General features: G+C 32.0%; 2 protein-coding genes and 1 pseudogene across 2 annotated transcripts; all 3 read left to right on the forward strand.

Annotated features, from left to right (window-relative positions):
• The first annotated feature begins 4,470 nt into the window (after positions 1-4,470).
• On the forward strand, positions 4,471-6,225 carry LOC117930406 (GDSL esterase/lipase 7-like). Its single transcript, XM_034851050.1, has 5 exons — positions 4,471-4,857; positions 4,974-5,098; positions 5,187-5,429; positions 5,527-5,779; positions 5,886-6,225. Exons 1-5 carry the CDS (start codon positions 4,518-4,520, stop codon positions 6,101-6,103), a joined length of 1,179 nt encoding a protein of 392 aa, XP_034706941.1. The 5' UTR covers positions 4,471-4,517; the 3' UTR covers positions 6,104-6,225.
• Positions 6,226-12,987: 6,762 nt separating this feature from the next.
• LOC117930408 (GDSL esterase/lipase 7-like) lies at positions 12,988-15,648 on the forward strand. The gene is made up of 5 exons (XM_034851052.1): positions 12,988-13,299; positions 13,383-13,504; positions 14,681-14,929; positions 15,021-15,276; positions 15,356-15,648. The coding sequence occupies exons 1-5, from the start codon at positions 13,041-13,043 to the stop codon at positions 15,568-15,570; spliced, it is 1,101 nt and encodes a 366-aa protein (XP_034706943.1). The 5' UTR covers positions 12,988-13,040; the 3' UTR covers positions 15,571-15,648.
• A 1,406-nt stretch (positions 15,649-17,054) lies between these two features.
• On the forward strand, positions 17,055-20,053 carry LOC117930094 (annotated as a pseudogene).
• The last annotated feature ends 249 nt before the right edge of the window (positions 20,054-20,302 follow it).

The following is a 20,302-nucleotide window of genomic DNA, read 5'->3' on the forward strand; positions in this document are numbered from 1 at the left end:
TCATCAGATCCTTGATATGGGCTATGAAGATAGAGATTGCTCAAGTCAGATGTAATGCAGTGAGATGTTCCACTATCCAACAACCAAGTAGGAGTAGTGTTGTTGCCAAGAACAACATGATTGGCTCGTGGTTGCTAGGGTGTGGAGGGGTGATATCCCTAAGTGCTTTGAGGACGAGGTGTCGAGGATTGTTGATTAGTGACAAGCTGAAACATCGGGCATCGTTTGGTAGTGTGTCTTTGAATACCGCATGCTTGACAACAACCCGAATAAGGTTTGGGTTGACATTGATCATGAAGAAAAAACGCAGTGGTAAGGCCTGATTGTTGTGGATTAGTGGACATCAATTTGGACGATTCTGGAATGCTATGGGATTTGCCGTTGCTAGTAGTGATAGAGGAGATGGTTGAGCGGCCTAAAGAGATGCTTCTTTATTGAGAAGTTTCTCATGGAGCTTAGCAAAAGAAATTGACGTGTCATAGGCATTAATTGCATCAATGACGAATTTGTACTCATCACTGAGTCCTTCAAGAACCCGATCAATAAGATCCTCATCATCAACTGGCTTCCCCAAAAGAGTAAGTTCATTGGCATGAGTCTTTATCGCCTGCACATATTCACTAATTGATTTTGAGCCCTTGGTACACCGTTTTAATTGTTCCTTCAATTGTTTAATATGACCACGAGATGGTGTGGCATAAGTATTGGCTAAGGTTTGCCATGCATAAAAAAAAGTGGTGGTGTGGACAATAAGCGGTTGTAATGAAACGGAGATAGCACCAAGGAGAGTGCTAAAGATGAGACGATCCTAACGTTTTCAGGTTGTGTATGTTGGATTTGGGGATGAAACACTAGCGACGGTGATGGTGGGTGGTGGTGGAGTATGAGTGCCATCAATGAAGTGATGAAGATCATAACCTTCAAGAAGAGATTGGATTTGAAGGCTCCATGTGAGATAATTGGTGGATGACAATTTGGTGATATTGGAGAGATTGATTATAAAAAGGGGATGTTGAGGATCTTCAGAGTTTTAGATGGTGATAGGATTGTTGGTGGAAGAGAGGGTTGCACCGAAAGCCATTGAGGAGATTGGTTGTAGATTTCTTCTGGTTTTTCTGGAAAAAAAAAGAAAGAAAATACGCCCAAGAATATTAGGCTCTTGATACCATGTTGAAGTAGAGAGGATTATTAAGAAACAATGGCTTGACTTTTCCATTGATTAAGAATGAATATATATACACAAATTTGGGCATTGTCGTGAGTTACCCAAAACACAAAAATAGGAAACAATCCAAGAATTAAGGGATTACAACTAATTACAAGGATATTACAACTAATTACAAGATTTTAAAATATAAAGAAAATCTATTGTAATAAATTCTCTAATAATCATAAGGAAGAAATTATGATAGAAAAGATGATTGTTCCCAATTAGGCTTCTGGAGGAATATGAAGTGTTATTACTACCATAAAAAAAGGACATGTGTCAGTAGATGCTGTAAAGAATTGATAAAACACTTAGAAGTAAGGAAAAATCTTGAATCCCAAGATACTTCAAATTCTATTAATATTGTTGATGATGAGTTTGGTAAGGAAATTGATGTTTTTTTATTTTATTTATTTTTTATGTAGTTGATGAAAATTTTGTTGACTCTTAGATTTTGGATTTTAGATGTTCCTTTCACATGTGCCCATATCATACAATATTCATGGCATCAATAATGGTAGTTGTCAAATATGGATTTCTCAACAAAGTATCAAAGAGAGGTTTAGGTCTCATTAATTAAGCATAAATTAGAGTCACGTGAACAATATTTGTCTCTTAATATTCATGTATTTTACCACTCAAAGGACCACCCATTTCTTCTCTATGACTATTGTGTCTGGCTTGAACCTTCCAATTACAACACTCAAATGCAATAAGGAAAAATAAAATAAAATAGAAAAAATAAATTATGTACGTAGTTTGGTGTAAATACACAAGAAAGGGGGATCAAAGTTATTATAACCTTCAAGATTACACACTTTAAACTCTTTCAATACTTCCCTATCCAAAACCCAATACACTCTTTATCTATCTTTCTTCACCCTTTTCTTATTTTTTTTTTCTATTTCTATAAAATCAGATATTTATAGAGCCCTATGTGCTAACCTTAAAATAGTAGTTTCCTAATCCTAGCCAAACCTAAAAAGATAATTTACCAAAATATAAACTTTATAAATATTGGTTTTCCTAAAAATAAAAATGAATAATTTAAAGCAAATCCCAACAAATCCCACCTTGACTCAAATTCTCTCAATCCTACATAATTAATGAGGATAAACATATATCAAGTTTAAACTTTCATCAAACTTAACTAGAGAAATCGTCTCTATCTTCTTCATAATTTCATTCTATTTGCAATTACTCGTCTCTGTGTCAATGAGTACTTTTAACCGAAAATGAAATCTTGATCATCTTGCATGTTGTGTTCTTCTACTTTGACAAATTCTTTAATACTTGTAAAAGATTTTTCATGGCTTGGCTCCACCTAAAATTGTCTTCCCAATCAAAGTGTATAAGTTTTTCACCTTTTTCCCTTATAGCTATCGAAACACGTTTGTTGTTCTTTATAATACCATTCTTTGTGAAAAATCATATCCCAAATTGTCCAAAACTCCTAAAGAAATTAAACTTTTCCTTAACTTAGGAACATGCTTAACATTACTTAATGCCCTCACAACACCATCAAATATTTTTACCTTTACAATACCAATCTTAATGACTTTAGAGTTTGAATCATTGCCCATTTGAACAACACTAACATCACATTCTTTATAGGTATCAAACCAATTTTGATATTAATGAGATGAGTTATTTGATTAAAAAAAGATTATTAAAAATCCAATTTTAGATATTTAACCCTCCATTATTTTTTGCCTTGTTTTGACAAAAATACTTTTACTATTTTCTTATAAAAATAACTTCTTTTAAAACCTATGTGTAAATATTTGAAATTGTAAAGTACATTATGTAAAAAATAAGTTATTTTTTAAGTAAAAACACGAGAAGAGTTATATTCATAAATTTAGAAATTATTTTATTCATTTTAACCAATTAATTCTAGTAGATTGTATTGTTATCGATCAGCCTCTAGTTTGTTTTTAAAAAACATTTTGTAAATCAATTATTGTTGACATAAATTTAACTATGGTTGTTGTGGTTTTCCCTCATTTAGAAGGTTTTTTTTTTAATGTAAAAATCAGTCCCTCTAATAATTGATGCATTTTGATTACTGTGTTTTGGGTTGACAATTTTTTTAGAATTTTCTTGCTAAAACCTATTTGAACCTCTAGAAAAGAAAGAAAAGTTTTGTTTTTTGTTTTTTTTTTTATTTTTATAATCTATCATAAGGTACTCTTTCATATCTCATATCTTATTTTATCTTAATTTTTTTCCTTAAGAATCAAATAAGATAAGACATGAGATAAGATATCCACTACTTTATTTTATTTTATTTTATATTTTATACATATAAGATTTAGCAATCCATAAGGAAATATGAGATATAGATGCCTTCTAGATCATAAGTTTTTTTTTTTTTTTCTCATTTATTTTCTTTTATATTTTTAATTGTTTTTCGTCATTTTGCAAAGTAAAAAAAAAAAAAAAAAAAATTTAAAACTTTGGTTCAAAAATTTAATATTACTTGTTTTATAATATTAACAATATTTTAATTATTAATATTGCTAATAAAGAAATAAATAATAACTATTGAAAAATAAATTATGGGAAACTCTTTAAATATTGCTAAATATAAAAGATTTCATATTCTTTAAACACCAAACACAAGGAAGCAATTTTTTTTTTTTTTCATTTTAAAAAAGTAATTTAATATTAGGATGAAATATATTTTTCATTCCATATTTTATTTCTCAAATAAATCAATCTACCATAACATAATATTTTTGGATATGATACTTTAAGATATTATTAGCCATAGGATATAATGAAAAATTGTAGATCCAATGGCCGCAACATTCTTCATTTAAATTAGAATTTGTGTCTTTCCTAAATTTTATGAGTGGGTAAAAACCTCACCAAACTAATCAGTCATTTATTGTGAAAATTTTAATTTTTGCTTGTCAATTTTTTTTTTTTTTTTTAAGTATATAAGTTCATATTTATCCCAATTGAATGAATGAACTGATGAGTTGTGGTGCCAAGTCAAATCGATTTGATTCAATAATGGCTCTCATTTAATCAAACACCCGTTAACTCGATTTGATGGTTAGATCTCTGTCCTTCAACCAAAATTTACCCACCAAGTAATTAATTTCTAGCCAGCCAAACAAAACCAAACCAGAAGTAGATTCCTATGAAAATCTCCTACAAAAATTGTCGTCCACACAATTCAAACACATCAAACCAGGAATCCCCTGTATAAATACCCATCGCCATCCCACGATTCATTCACCTCTGCATTTCGTTTTAGGTCAGGGAGCAAAGGAGGGAGAGGAAGACTCAACAGCCGAGGATGAGTACCTCCACCACTCTTCTCGCCTTTTCTCTTTTGCTCCCTTTGCTTCTCATAAGTCCATCACAGGCCAGTACACCTCCTCAAGCTTCATTCCCAAACGTAACAGGTGGAGCTTCGCTTGGGGAACTCCCTTCTAATGTAGATCTTTTCGATAAAGCCAAGCTCGCTAAGCACTGGATCCCTGCCTTATTCGTCTTTGGAGACTCCTTGGTCGACAGTGGTAACAATAACTTCCTCAAAGCCTTAGCCAAAGCCAATTATTCACCTTACGGTTCCACCTTCTTTGGCAAGCCTACCGGCCGCTTCACCGATGGAAGAACCGCCGCTGATTTCATCGGTACCTCCACTCAGCATTTTCTATAGTTTTTCCGTGGATGCATTTATTTTTTTATTTGATCACAATGGGATTTTGGAATTCATCATCTGTGTCTGTTTTTGATTTTGATAATGCAGCTCAACTCAATGGGTTGCCCTATCCACCTCCCTATCTAGGGTTATTAGCAGAGCGCAAACAGATTCCAAAGACCGGAGTGAATTTCGCATCTGGGTCCTCCGGAATTCTCCCTGATACGGGTGCTGTAAGCTACATATCTCTCTTATCCTCGTTACCTGTTCATTTAGATAATTTGAGCTAGTAGAGAATTGACAATATTTTGTGGACGCAAGGGACAATTCTTGTCTTTGGACGATCAAATCCAAAAATTTGAAAGCGTGGTAAAGGAGTTGAGAAAAGAGTTCAAAAATCAGGCTGAGTTTTCTCAATACTTGTCCAAGGCTGTCTTTTACATCAGTACAGGAAGCAACGACTATGGCCTCGGATATTTGTTCCCACAAACAGGGCTAAGCCAGAAGTTCACTGATAAAACCTTTGCCCAACTCCTCTCTCAACAACTCACCTTGAGGTTGCAGGTAGAACAATCTTCCAAATCACAAACAAAATACATGTTTTGCAAGGGATACCAAATTAAACTAAGAGATATATATCTATTGATTGGTGATTTGGTAGACACTATACGCCATGGGTGCAAGGAAGTTTTTGGTGAACAACGTTGGAGCGATTGGGTGTACACCGGCTTCGCTCAACTTCCTTAAACCCTCAACACCCTGTGACGACTCACGCAACAGCCTAGTGTCCGTATACAACGACCTACTTCCTGCGGTCCTCTCGAAGCTCCAAGCTGAACTACCCGGATCGAAGTTCGTTGTCAGCAACATTTTCAAGTTTTTCCTGGACATTAAAGCATCGCCCGCAACATTCCGTAAGATAATACACCCACAAGCACGCAATCTTACATGTCCGTAATACATATTTGAAGACACCTAGAAAATTTATACATGTTTTTTTCTTTTTTTTCATACATGCAGACATTACTGACACAAGGAACAACTGTTGCGTGGATGCCGCTGGAAACGGAACTACACAATGCAAAGAGGGTCAACCACCATGCAAGGACGTGAAAACACGCCTTTTCTTCGACGCAGTCCACCCGACTCAAAGTGTTCACTACTTGTTGGTGAGGAGATGCTTCAGCGACCCGACCATCTGTGCTCCAATGAATTTGGGCCAACTAATGGGAGCTTAGATTTAACTTTGAAGGGTACGGTGGATTAGGAGGGACAAATTAAGAACGTGCATGCTCTTATCAGCACGGCCCATGCAATGTACTTGTATTTGTGAGGAAAATGAGTTGCAATTAAGTTTCCATGCTCACAAAGTTTAATCTAAAAAGGTGAATCTCAATATGGACTACAGGTAGAGGGGGGTAAATAGGTGTTGTATAACAATTTAAAAAATCTCTCAACAAAGATTACCCTTAGACTTTCTCAATGTCAAGAACTTCTATTCCAATAACTATTCAACAAAGCATAACATTTACAAGCAAGAATGTATACACAAACACTCTTCCAACAATTTATAAATGCAATACACATGCAAATGCTTCAATAATCCTCAAATATCTTCTCAATTCATATCAATTTACTTCATGATATCATTAACCAAAATGAGCAAAAAAATTATTAAGGATATTCCATGAATCATCACACTTATATCACTTCATATTTATTTCATTCAACATGTTTGCCTAAGTAATCAATGGTATCAAAAACAGAAATTAAATCAAAGTGTAGAGTGAGAGAAAGAGACAATTAACACCATATTTTAACGTGAAAAACATTTGAAGAGATAAAAAACCACGGGCCTACTACCGATTGAAAAACTCCACTATGAAGAATAAAAATTGAGTACAAGGTTTTACCTAACTCAAACCAACCAATCTTTCTCGGACCACTTGACTAGTACCTTCACTTTCATCTTTCGGAGCACACTTGGAGTCCGCACCAAGCTCAATCTTGGCCCTTTTTTGAATCCATACAAGAAGAAAATGAGTTTTTACATAAACTCAAATAGAATGAGAGATTGAGATATAAATGAAGGAATGAATCAACCCATTTATTGCCCAAGAAAATCCATTAAAAACTAGTTTGGAAAACATTAAGAGAAGTGAATTTTCTTTGCAATCAAAAACCCCCAAATTAGGAAAAGAGATGAGAAAATGAAGAACACATGGAGTGAATGCAACTCTCTTCACGTTTTTTGTAGTTTCACACCAGAAAAATGAGAGAAGATCGCTTTTTAAAATGTAAAAAGAAGCTCTTAATCTAATGACTAAGATTTGATCTAAAAACAAGTTAGTTGAATCGATCTACCCTTGCACCTGGATCGATCTAGAAATAGGGGAATAAAACCCTTATACCAAAAACAATTTTCCCACCTTTCTAACACATTTAAAGATTAAAAACAAAGTCTTAGTCTTTGAAGTTAAATAGTCTAAAGAGGAATTGGAAAGCCGAGTTATGGGACACTTAAGAATTTTATCTGAAATTGCCAACCTAGCTAAACACTCACAGTATCTTCTTGCTTTCTTATTTTTCGTGCTCTAACTAGTTATATTAATATTTTAACATTTAATTCTATTTAAATTTAAGGAAAATTGACAATTTTATTCTTATATTAAAAATAATTATTAAATATTTTAATATTTAAAAATAAATGATTATAATTAAATAATTTTGCATTTGATCATGAAAAAATAATAAAAATATTTAAATATTTTAAAATTATTAAAAATGTTGCATATTTATTAAATATTCAAGTCATAGATTTTTCAAAGCTGCAATTGCAATGTTCCAAATATTTGATTTTAAAAAATCCCACTGATTTAATTTTTTTCTAAAAAAAAATTAAATTTTATCATGCAAAAAAAGAAAATAAAATAAAAATTAGAGCGATGTTTGATTAAGCCCCAAACAGTAAATATTTTCAATTTAAAAAAAAAATCATAATTTTGATTAACGAAAGTATTTTTTTTTAAAATGTAAATGTTATAGAAATGAATTTTATTCATCTTCAATTTCATTAAAATAAGGTTTTTATTTTTTTATTTTTTAATAATAATTGTAAAAATTGTATGCATAAGGGTAGAGTCATAAAATTATTCACTTTAAGGACAATCATATTAATTTTGAATCTGTATTATAAGTAAACACTTCAATAAAATATTCTCAGTTCTTCAATAGATGTTATTTCTTACAATCAGCAGCATGCATTTTATTTGAAAGTCACAAACAAAAGGCTTTGCTCGAGCCCAACTGGGGCCCAAAACCCACAAAGCCTTAAGAGGCGCTAAGCATGACTTGCGGGCTTGGTTCCTCCTTCTACTTTCGAGGTCCATCCAAAAAGCTGGTTCCCACTCAAGCCCCACCCATGAAAGTTAAAATAGTCAACACATGCATAAAAGTTTTAAGACTTTTCACATTTAAAAAAAAAATCAATTATGAATTTGTATAGGTTCAATCTCATCACAAGTGTCATCTTTTAGCATTTTAATGAGTCCTTTCTCTTTTACAACTATAACATAATCTTCATCTCCTTTAGGATTGTAATTTGGGTGGTTGGTTAAAAGGCTAACCCTTGCTATTTGTTCGATTTATGCCAAATCCAACATGATATTGGGTTCAAAATTCCCAACCCATGATAAGCTTGTAGACAATTTGTGTTCCCATGGGTTCCCATTTAATATAAAAAAAATGTAATTAATTCTTAAACTCAAGTTTCAATTACTTTAACACTTCAAATTTTTACAAAAGTAATAAACTCATTAGGTGAGGTGAGATCAATGATGTTGTTAGAAGGCCTTAATTCATTAGTTGGGGGCAATGAAGGCTTGATGAATTTGAATACGTTGAAGGGTCTTTGAATGAGAGGTGAATTATGTTTGTATCTTCATACAAGTTAGAAACTAGATTTATAAGGAAATAGAAAACAAAATAAAGATTTGTTATAACCTTCTAAAAATATTGCATTATATATAAATATAAATAGGATTTGTTGTCTAGGTCTCAACTCATAGAGTAGAATGAACAAGTAAAAGAAATTTAGGTTTCTTTTCTTTATCTTTCGTATATTTTTTATATATTAAAAATAATAATAAATAATATAATAGATAAATAATCATGTGTGATAGGTCCGGATACGGGTTTAACAGGTTCAACTTGCCTAAGTTGTAGCCCTAGTTTTCTTTAACAATGCAGGCATCAACCTTCGACCTCATCATTCTTCTTAGCCATCCAATTATTTATTTATTTTTGTTTTACAAAGTACTTAGTTTATTAACTTGCTTTGTTGAAGCTAGTCTTTTTCTTGTCCTAGTTTCTTTAATGCTCCCATCAACATGTATAATATTTGTCCTTTCTATTGGTAGTAAGTACTAGAATCGGCCCCAATTCTCTAAAAATATCGAGAGTGGAATTAATAAATTTCTTTAGCGGAATTAAGAGAGAGGGCAACCATGTGCTATATCACCTACCAACTCAACCAAAGCATTTTTGGGATATCCCAAATTTATTTTGTATTATTATCTTTCTGGTCTAGATGTACCTTCATTTATTTATCTTGTAACTATAACCTTCAATTATATATGGATATGAGTTTATTTACATGTCACTCTCTTTCTTGTGTTTTTTTGCTCTCTTATTACTCTTTATCATTTTTGCAATAAAAAATGGGAGATAGTTTTTGGTTGATTATTGATGAGTGATAGATATTCATTGCATGCATGCATGACTCACATCCATAGCATCCATTACTTTTACCATGGTTTGATATGGTTTATAGCTATGTTATTTTTTCCCACATACTAGTTTACTTTGGTATTTGGTTGATTGGTGTGTGTTGGTCGTAGGTATCTTTGAATTGTTCACGCATGATAAATAATGATTTGGTTTACACAAGTGTTATTGAGTGATTTGAAAACTCCGTTTGAAAGTATTGGATGCTGAGGAGAGAGAGGGACATGTAATCTTTATTTTGTTATAAAATTACCAAAAGAGGAGATTGTTGGTGTATTAGGTTATGTAATTTGAAGTTGTCAATTTTGCTCCAATCATTCCTAACTTAGGACTTTTCTAGATTGTGTCATACTCTTTATTGAAGATTTATGATTGTTGCAAAATCAAATGACACAAGTATAGAAAAGTATGAGAAAGCCAAATTAGATTTAATTAAGCCATGGTGTAGACTATAGGTTTTTAAAATGAGCAAAAATGTTTTTAAATTTGGTTTTAAAAACTCCTCAAGCACTAAGGAGAGTGCTCAAGGGATAGGGAGAGCACTCAAGCCTCCATGGAGGAAAATATCGGTAATCACGGATATATCGGTACTTCGATTTTACGGATATATCGGATATATCGGAGATATATCGGCAGATATTCTGGAAAAAAATATCGGTAGGCTTAAAATTATTAAAAACTCATAGAAATGCAAGGAAAACCTCATAATAATATAATTAGAAGTATAATGGACATTTTAAAGTTGTTTTATTGAAAAATTTGATATATATATATATATATATATATATATATATATATATATATATAATATAATTTGCGATATTAGATGTAGTTATATCATATCGATCTATAAGAAATGTTAATTTTGTAATTGTTCTCATTGTAAAGCCAAATAAAATATTTCATTTCATTAAATATCAATAATTTGTACACATTAAATTCATTAAATAAACATATTTCATATTCAAAATATACTAGTTCATGTTAATTAAATTAATTAAATAATTTAGCATGTTAATTAAATTAATTAAATAATTTAGCTAAGTTAACTAGTTTAATTTAATTCTAGATGTGAAAATAAATCACAAATAATCATCTAAAATAAACATATCAATTTATAATTAAATAATCAAATTAACCTAAGTTAATTCAATAAAAATATAAAAATTAATTACAATTGAATGTAAAAATAGCATTAAATCATCCATATTGCAAACATACTAATTAATTGAAAATACATGAATTAATTACAATTGCAAACAAAATTAATTACAATTTAAAACAAATATACCTTAAAATGATTAAATAATTGAGCAACCTTAATAAAAATTGGAGTAATGAGAGAGCAAATGAAGAATGAAAGCAAAAATGGATGAAATTTGGGCTATTTATAGAATAAATTTGGGCCAAAATAGCCGTTGGAACATTAATTTACCGTTGAAAATCAATTTTGGCCGTTGGATAAAAAATTGGGAGCAATCTGGCCGTTGGATCGCCATATTACCATTGGAATCACATCTAGGCCGTCGGATCAACACGGGCGTGATCTGGGCCGTCAGATCAAGTTGCATGAAGGAGGGGAAATATCACAAAAAAATCAGCGATATATCTCCGATATATCACCGATATATCTCCGATATATCGCCGATATATCACCGATATTTTGTCACCAGAGGCGATTTTTTCAAAATATCTCCGATATATCTCCCAGAACCGATATATCGCCGATATATCGCCGATATTTTGGCGATATTTACGGAAATATCTCTCCTCGATTTTTCTCCTCAAAATGTCGTGTCGCCGCCTCCCGATACAAGATATATCGCCGATATATCCCGATATTTTCCTCCATGCAAGCCTCAAGCACTCCTAAGGGCACTCAGGTGTTCACGCAGAGATTTCAAGCTCCGAATATTTTTATTTTCATATTTAAATCTATTTATTTTGAAAGTTTAAATTTGAGTCCATTAGGTATTTATAGAATATAAATGCCATGTGAAATATGATTTTGTTTTATTTTTTATACAAGTATTGGAAAAACCTAATTTTCCTTTCCATTCCTAAAACACTTGAAAACATTTGTCTTTGCATTCATTAGGTTGAGATGGAGATTTGCATCCCTTAGGCATTGAGGTAAGATCCACTAGAATATGCATGATTCAGCTTGTAGATGTAAAGTTTAGTGTATGTGTTAGGAAGTAAGATTTAATGATAACATCCATCAAGTAAATCTTTATATTGTTTTTTTGAATAGTGGATTTGTGATTATCAGTTTATGATCCCATGTTTTTACATTTGTATAGTATTTAGGAGACTAAGTGAGTAGTTTTCCATGTGAAAATACTTTGTATCTTGTGCTATGATTATTCTTTTCACTTCATAATAATAATAATAATAATCTTAAATATAAAATTTTAATAAAAATTATATTTAACAATTATATAACATTCCAATATTATTTATTTTAAAAATATGAAATTTCTCTTATATTTAACAATATTCATTATTAAAATATTCGAACTTTATAAATCAAATATTTATATATTATATAATTTAATATATAAAAATAATTTATACAAACATTAATATTATTTAATTTTAATCACAATTTTAACTTTATAATAAAAAAGTTTAATTTAAAAAATAAAAATAAAAAATAGATAAAAATTAAATTTATAATAGATAGAAAATACATATCTTACATCTTAATTAGTTTGAGTAACATATAAAAGTTAATAATATATTTCATTATTTATATCTTATCCCCTATTTGATTAAATATAGAATAAGTAGTGGAATAACTTATCCTATTCCATCACTAATAAAACGTGGTCCTATTTCATATTATATCCTAAGAATTAAACATATCTTATTTTTTATATAGTGATATAATTATGATATAAGAGTGACAAGATCAATCTATTCCGTACATGAATATATCTCACGTCAATGCGGCAGTTCATCACCACATGGGTGGACGGTCCAGTCTCCACAATCTGATTCTTACCTGAAATTACGCAATTGATTTGTTTCTCAACCATCAGAACTTAATCTAGAAAGTACTTTTTTCCAATGGCAAAATTTTTCTGAAGTTATCCCCATACAATTAATTTACAACTAAAAATAAAATATTCATTTCCAAAGAAGGCTTGAATGCTTATATATTGTTGACCTCCATGAAAGCATAGCCAAAAATCTCAAATTAGTGTCTGCACATGCATGAATTGAAGAAAAGATTAAAAAAAGTTATTTGATCTAGTCAACAAATCTGGCTATTTAAGTTACGTGCATCCATCCTTTTGTTCAGAGTCTCCTTCCATATCAAGTACACATACTTTCTCTCCAACCAAACACTTCTCCTGCATTTGAAGACTCTCAACAAAGGAATCAATGGCTATGATGAATTCTTCATCAGCACTGACGCTCTTTTGCTGCTTCACCATTTTCTTTCAGTTTCTCTCTGTGAATTCACGCGATTCTCCTCCACTTGCACCAGCTCTATACGTCTTTGGCGATTCTTTGTTTGACAGCGGCAACAACAATCTTCTGCCGACTTTAGCTAAAGCCAACTATCTGCCCTACGGCATGAATTTCCCCAAAGGAGTCACTGGAAGATTCACAGATGGTAGAACTGTTCCAGACTTTATAGGTATGCATTGTTCTAAAAGTACTGTTAATTCATCCATATTCGTTGTTGTACTTCTAAACTATGTTTGATTTTGTGTGATGAAGCTGAATATCTCAGGCTACCGTATTCTCCGCCCTCGATTAGTGTTAGGACATCGGTGCCGCTGACGGGGTTGAATTATGCTTCTGGGGTGTGCGGAATCCTCCCTGAAACTGGAAGCCTGTTTGTAAGCAACTATCTGATATATCCACCATTACTAGTGTTTTCGATTAGAATGTTTTCTCTAAATTTTTTCCTTCTCTCTGTACAAATTTATTTCTTCATAACTTTACAACCTGTTGCCCATAGCATGGATGGACAGCTAGCTAGTTTCAAAAGAAAATAAAAATATTTATCTTTTAAGCTATCATTAGTTCTTAAAAAGTTTGAAAAAAGAACATCGAGGAAAGGGAAATTGGGAGAAAAATTAGAAAAAAGGAAAATAAAAAATAAATTTAGAATCAATAAATTACTCATTTTTTTCACTTATTTAATCCTTTTATATAAAAATTAAATAGTTTAAAAATATATAAATTTCTTAATAATTTTAATTATATTTGACTTTTCTTCTTATTTTTTATAGTAAAACTAAATATAAAAAAAAATCATTTTCTTCAAAAGTTTTTTTCTTGTTAGTACTTTTTGGATACCAAACATATTCTTAAATTTCTTTATAAATGTTTTTGCAAATTTCTTTACAAACGAGAAAGATATTGAAAGTGTTTGGTATATATTAATTGGGAAGATTGATGTTCACATTAAATCAATTGTAAGTGTCCTTGAAAACCTAAAAGCCCCTTATTTAAAAGCTTAACAGTTTTCTTACCATCTTTTCCAAGTAACAAATTTCTTTAGTCTATCTCCATAAGTAGGGTTTTTTTTTTGAACTAACACAAGTATAAATGTCTTCCCACCTTCTTTTTCTTTTCTTATCTTTTTCCTTTTATTAATAAATTAATTACATTGCATGCTATCATACATGGTCATGGGGGAGAGGGAATTTGATTGAAAAGTAGACTATTTATTATATTATCGTAAGATTATTTAAAGAAGACCATAAGGTGCTGTGGCAAGTGACAGCTGAACGAGATTATTAATTGTTGTTGGTGAATATAGAATAATTCTTGTAGACCGTGTTCATTTTCATTTCCTACATACTCTCTCATAAACAGAAATTCCCACTGACTTTATCACGTTATAAGCTAACAATTTCTAAGTAGTTTACCTTACCCACAACAACCATTGATTCTCACTCGTTTTAGAATTGACTTTTTTTAGAAAGTTAGATCATGAATCATGGATAAGTAGATGGGAAAATAAAAAAATAGAAGTCAATTTCAGAACTTCTTGTTAATGTTTTCAGGGCAAATGCTTGAATTTGGATGACCAGATCGAGCTGTTTCGACTGACGGTTGAACTGAAATTGGTCGCTTCTTTTGGGAGTAAAAAGGAGATTTCGGAATACTTGTCAAAGTCCATATTCATATTCTCCATAGGCAACAATGACTACATCAACAACTACCTCCTACCCCTATTGTATGATTCAAGCAAACGTTACACCCCTCAACAATTTGCTCAACTCCTTGTGGGCAGACTCTCTCAAGGTCTGAAGGTAGGACATCTTCATATCTACTGTACTGTGGCATGTGTAGGAGAATAATGTATTGTACTTGATTATCTCCATTGATTTATTTGAACTGCAGAATTTATATATACTTGGAGCCAGGAAGATGATTGTGTTCGAGCTTGGCCCCATTGGGTGCATGCCATGGATAACAAGGAGGTCGAAAAAGGGTCAGGGACAATGCGACGAGGAAGCGAACTCTCTTGTATCACATTTCAACAATGATCTCGGTTCGATGCTAAAAGGATTAACATCCACCCTAAGCGGCTCAACCTTCGTACTCGGTCATGTGAATTGGCTAGGCTATGATGCGATCAAAAACCCTTCAAATTATGGTAATTTCCGAACCATTTTCCTTTAATTAGGGCGGGTTTCATCATACTGGCTAACCATGCACAACTGTTTGATGTGTAGGTTTGAGAGACACTAGCACTTCATGCTGCAACTCATGGCTGAATGGGACAGCGACATGCATTCCATTTGGAAAGCCTTGCGCCAACACAAATGAACATTTCTTTTGGGATGGTTTTCACCTCACTGAGGCTGTTTCTTCACTTGTTGCCAATGCATGCATCAATGGTTCCTCGGTTTGCCTTCCCATGAATATGGAGGGCCTCCTTAAAATTTGAATGTATGAATTCCATCAGCATGTATGCTTCTTATTTAAGCAAATAAATGCCAGACCTTTTCTTCTTGTTCTTCTTTTACTTCGCTCTAATTAGACTCTAGAAGATTGAAACCGCCCTTGAGTTATGGTAGGTGTCAATTAATCAATATTCATGAAAAAGAAAAAAAAATAAAAAGAAAAAAAATAAAAAATAAAAAGAAGAAGAAGAAAGCAAGAACACATATTTTTCCTTGGACCGCTTCAAATACACAATGGTCCATATAAAAAGTAACTAGAATTCATGAAATCTTTAAACCAAATTGATTTTAGTATACATATATATATATATATATATATATATATATATATATATAGAACATAATGAAAAGTTTTCAAATGTTATCCAAGTTCAATAATTAATTGTTATATCTTGTATCCGATGAAGGAAAAAGTTCTTTAATACTATATATGTATGAGTCTCTTTTAATTTTATGGATACGTTTTAAAGTTGTAAAGATTTTCTAAACTCAATTTTATACGTAATGAAGGTGCTATGTGTTATTGACTTTTAACTTTGTTTATTAAAATTCCAACCAATGTTCAAATTAAAGTGAACCCAATTTGTAAAGTTTCTTGAAAATTGTATGTATATTAATTTATTCAAAGTAGTGGCCATCACCTCCTAATATCATCCCAATAATATTAATTTGTGTATGTACATTTTGAATGACTCTTTGAACAACTCTAGCTTAATTACGTTGGTCATTTTTACTAATATTTTTAATTTAAAAAAAGAAAGAAAATTTTATCAATTAAAGAGTTGTATGATCATTAACCATCCGAATAATTTAACATGAAGTGTACTTAGTATTTTGATATATAAATAACTTAATAATATCAATTAAATCATTAATAAACTTTAAGTTAATAGATTCAACAAGATTCAAATCAAACATCTTAAATCAATGAACATTAATTTTTCAATTTTAATCTGAATTTATCACAATAAAGAAGAAATTTCAAATCGTAGTTTAAAATTTTACTATTTTGATTTACGTTATTAATTGTTTAAATAAAACTTCATGTACATGTTGAAATTAATCATCATTTTTATCATGTGTTACATGTTGAGAGGTTTCCATAATCGATCATGAATATATTCCAAAAAGAAAATTACGAAGGTAAATTTTTCATTACTCAAAGAATGTGACAAATTTCATTAAATCATTCAATCAAATCCATAATCCATAACATGAATTTCATCAACGTTTTGGAAGAACAAAACTCCCATGGATTGGGTCAATCGGTTATACGGTCGTACGATGTCTTCGAGTTTCAACAAGAGGATGACTCTAGTCCTTTATTGATTGGTCTATTTTTGGTCTATACGATGAAGAAAATTCACTGACCCTTCTTTTTTCGAAACTCAATGATGCCATCCCATAAACACACTACAGGTATTTTTCTCTCCATCCAAACACTTCTGGAAAATATTACTAGTTAAAAATGGATTTACTACTATCACTCTTTTGCTTCATCATTTTCCTTCATTTTCTTTCTGTGAATTCACGCGATTCTCCTCCACTCGCACCAGCTCTATACGTTTTCTGGGATTCCTTGTTCGACAGCGGTAACAACAATCTTCTGCTAATTATCTGCCTTATGGCGTGAATTTTCCTGGAGGGGTCACTGGAAGATTCACTAATGGTAGAACTGTCGCAGATTTTATAGGTACTAATTAATTCGTGTACATAATGTTGTCATGTGATCATCCTCACCATAGAAATCTGAGCTGTATATTTTGATATTTTTTTTTCTTTCATGATCTGCAGCTGAATATCTTGGGCTGCCATTTCCTCCAACCTCCAATAGTATTCACGGGACAGTTCTAACGGGTTTGAATTATGCTTCCGGATCATGCGGCATTCTCCCGGAAACTGGAAATCATCTCGTAAGTAATTCTATCGCTAAACAATGCTCCATTTTTGGGGCTGGATAAGTGTTCTGAACTTTGAGTAAATGCTCTCCTCCCTTAGTGTTTGAAGACTAAAAAAAATAATAATTATGTTTATTATAATGGTTGAGCATTTAAGACAATAATGCGCTCCAACTACGTTCCCATGTGGGATGTGGATCATAAAATACAATCCCACGATGTTTCCACTTAGATTTGAAGAAAATTAAGAGGAGATCATCTTAGCTTTCACGTATCCATTTACTAGTAGTGCTTTGGTTTTTGCTCAAAGCAAACCATATATAATAAAGGGGGGTGTTGCAAGTGATCAGCTAGGAAAACTCTGATTGCTTTACAGGGTGGAATGCACCATTGCTAGCTGCACGATCGTGTTCATTTTCCCGGTCAATGCATGCACGTCTAATTACTATTTTTTTTTTCTTTTAAATTTTCAGGAACCAAACATAGCCTGAATTAAAATCTTAAGTAAACTAATAGGCACTTCGGTCAGGAACATGCAGTTTCGCTTTTGTTTTATTTTTATTTATGATAATTTTATTACTAATTGGGGTATAAAGGTCAGAGCTCTGCACTGATACACATCTAAACCTAATTTTGCCTTTCTGAAGCTAGACGGAATTTCGAAGAAGAAATGGTCCATCTTTCACGTTGCCATTTGTGGGTTAGCATACCATGAAGCCATTACTCATTTAGCCAAAAACAGGAGTGTGTGCGTGTGTTTTCTAGATATCATGGCTATTTGTATTCTGAAAGAATAGTTGTTTTTTTCTTGAGGAAAAAAATTATTTTGAAGAATCATTCCCACACCCTAACGATGGATATCTATACATTTGTTTTGGAGTTTGTGTTGGGTCCTATGCATAGCAAATACTCCTGAGAATAGTAGTCTTCTTTTGGGCTAATTCTACGTTTACTTTAACATGAAGAGAAGTATTCTAATTGATAGATGATACATATTTGCAGGGAAAATGCTTGAATCTGGATGACCAGATTGAGTTGTTTAAAATGACAGTTAAACAGAATTTGGCAAAAGAATATGGAAGCAAAAAAGAGCTTTCAGCATACTTGTCAAAGTCCATATTCGTGTTCTCAATAGGCAGCAATGACTACTTGAACAACTACCTCCAACCCCATCAATACAATTCAAGCCATCGCTACACTCCTCAACAATTTGCTCAGCTACTAGTAGATAAACTCTCTCAGGGTCTTAAGGTACAACGCTCTTATTGAATTATGAAGCTTGAATCACTTTTGCTATGTCCGAATCACAAACCTGAATCAGTCCTGTTTTGTATTTAGAGAGAAAAAAATCAAAGTAGAGAAAATTAAGGGTCACTACATTTCTTTTTCATTTAATTAGTGGATTTTTTAATATTGGTACACTCGTGGATCACGTATAAGATTACATTGATCTTTGAACCATGTTAAATTTGTGTCTTTCTTTATTTCTACTCATGTACATGGTTAGCTTAACACACTGTATTGGTTTGAAAGACAAGGTTGATCTAAGATTAGGTTTATTCATCATTTTGAATTAGGTTTTGCTTGAGTTAAGAAGAAGAAGGAAATGATTTAGAGATTAATTTAAGCAGGGTTCATTTACTTGGTCGTGATGTGGTAGACTGGGTATTTTTAAACTGACCTTCTACTTTCAAATAAATACATGTAGTCATCTAATCTAACATCATATAAATGGAGGGGTAGAGAAGGACGATGTGATCAAGAAAAAACCTTAAAGAAGGATCTCACTACTTTTCAAAGTACCGGAAAAGGTCGGCATGATTGTCAAACCCTTCACAGAACATTAGTGTAAACTTCCTTGGACCAACCATATTGCTATAGATATATATATATATATATATATATATATTTGATTCATTTGACTGCATGCAGAGTTTATATAACCTTGGAGCCAGGAAGGTGGTTGTATTTGAATTGGGTCCTCTCGGCTGTCTGCCATCGACCATAAGGAAATCCAGAAACGGTGGAAAATGCTCTGAAGAAACAAATGCTCTCATATCATATTTCAACAATGGGGTGGGTGCAATGCTCAAAAATTTGACATCCACTCTAAGTGGCTCAACATTCATATTTAGTCAAGTGAATTGGCTGGCTTATGATGCAATAGTGAATCCCTCAAAATATGGTAACTTCCAAACCATTAATTTAATTTTGTTTTAGGCCTCTATATCACAATGAATTAGTCACAGTAACTTCACTTATATTTCATTGCTATATTTTCATTTTTCACAGGCTTAAAGGACACAAGGAATCCATGCTGCACTACATGGTTAAATGGGACTCTCTCATGCATTCCTTTCCTAGAGCCTTGTCCTAACAGATCCGAATACTTCTTTTGGGACGCATTTCACATTACTGAAGCTGCATGTTCACTGATAGCAGCCAGGTGTACTACTGGTTCTTCCGTTTGTTTACCAATGAATATCAAGGCGCTGGTGCAGATATAAGGATGATATATAATGTCGTGTATGTATGAAGATTTCTATCAGCATGCATCAAATTTATTAATCTTAGGGAGATGAAAGATTTGTATGTTATAAATCTTTTAGTAGATTCTAAACTTGAGTAGATATAAATCACAAGGTAGAAAATTCCACAGATTGGGCATTTATACTTAAAATTAGATGATTCTTCACTTGATTGTAAAAATCCATAATGAAAAAAACAGATTAACTAACCATTTTTCTTAGGTTTATTTGAATTTCGCTTCTGTTCATACTCAAAAAATAAATGGTATTGGATGAGATCCAACTAGTCT

The sequence above is a fragment of the Vitis riparia genome, chromosome 14 (genome assembly GCF_004353265.1).
Source record: "Vitis riparia cultivar Riparia Gloire de Montpellier isolate 1030 chromosome 14, EGFV_Vit.rip_1.0, whole genome shotgun sequence".
Taxonomy (NCBI): domain Eukaryota; kingdom Viridiplantae; phylum Streptophyta; class Magnoliopsida; order Vitales; family Vitaceae; genus Vitis; species Vitis riparia.

Coding starts and splice junctions, on each gene's coding strand:
- LOC117930406 (XM_034851050.1), top strand. CDS start 4,518: ATGAGTACCTCCACCACTCTTCTCGCCTTTTCTCTTTTGCTCCCTTTG. Junction 4,858..4,973: donor AACCGCCGCTGATTTCATCG/GTACCTCCACTC, acceptor TTGATAATGCAG/CTCAACTCAATGGGTTGCCC. Junction 5,430..5,526: donor AACTCACCTTGAGGTTGCAG/GTAGAACAATCT, acceptor GTGATTTGGTAG/ACACTATACGCCATGGGTGC.
- LOC117930408 (XM_034851052.1), top strand. CDS start 13,041: ATGGCTATGATGAATTCTTCATCAGCACTGACGCTCTTTTGCTGCTTC. Junction 13,505..14,680: donor CTGAAACTGGAAGCCTGTTT/GTAAGCAACTAT, acceptor TAATGTTTTCAG/GGCAAATGCTTGAATTTGGA. Junction 15,277..15,355: donor CAAAAACCCTTCAAATTATG/GTAATTTCCGAA, acceptor TTTGATGTGTAG/GTTTGAGAGACACTAGCACT.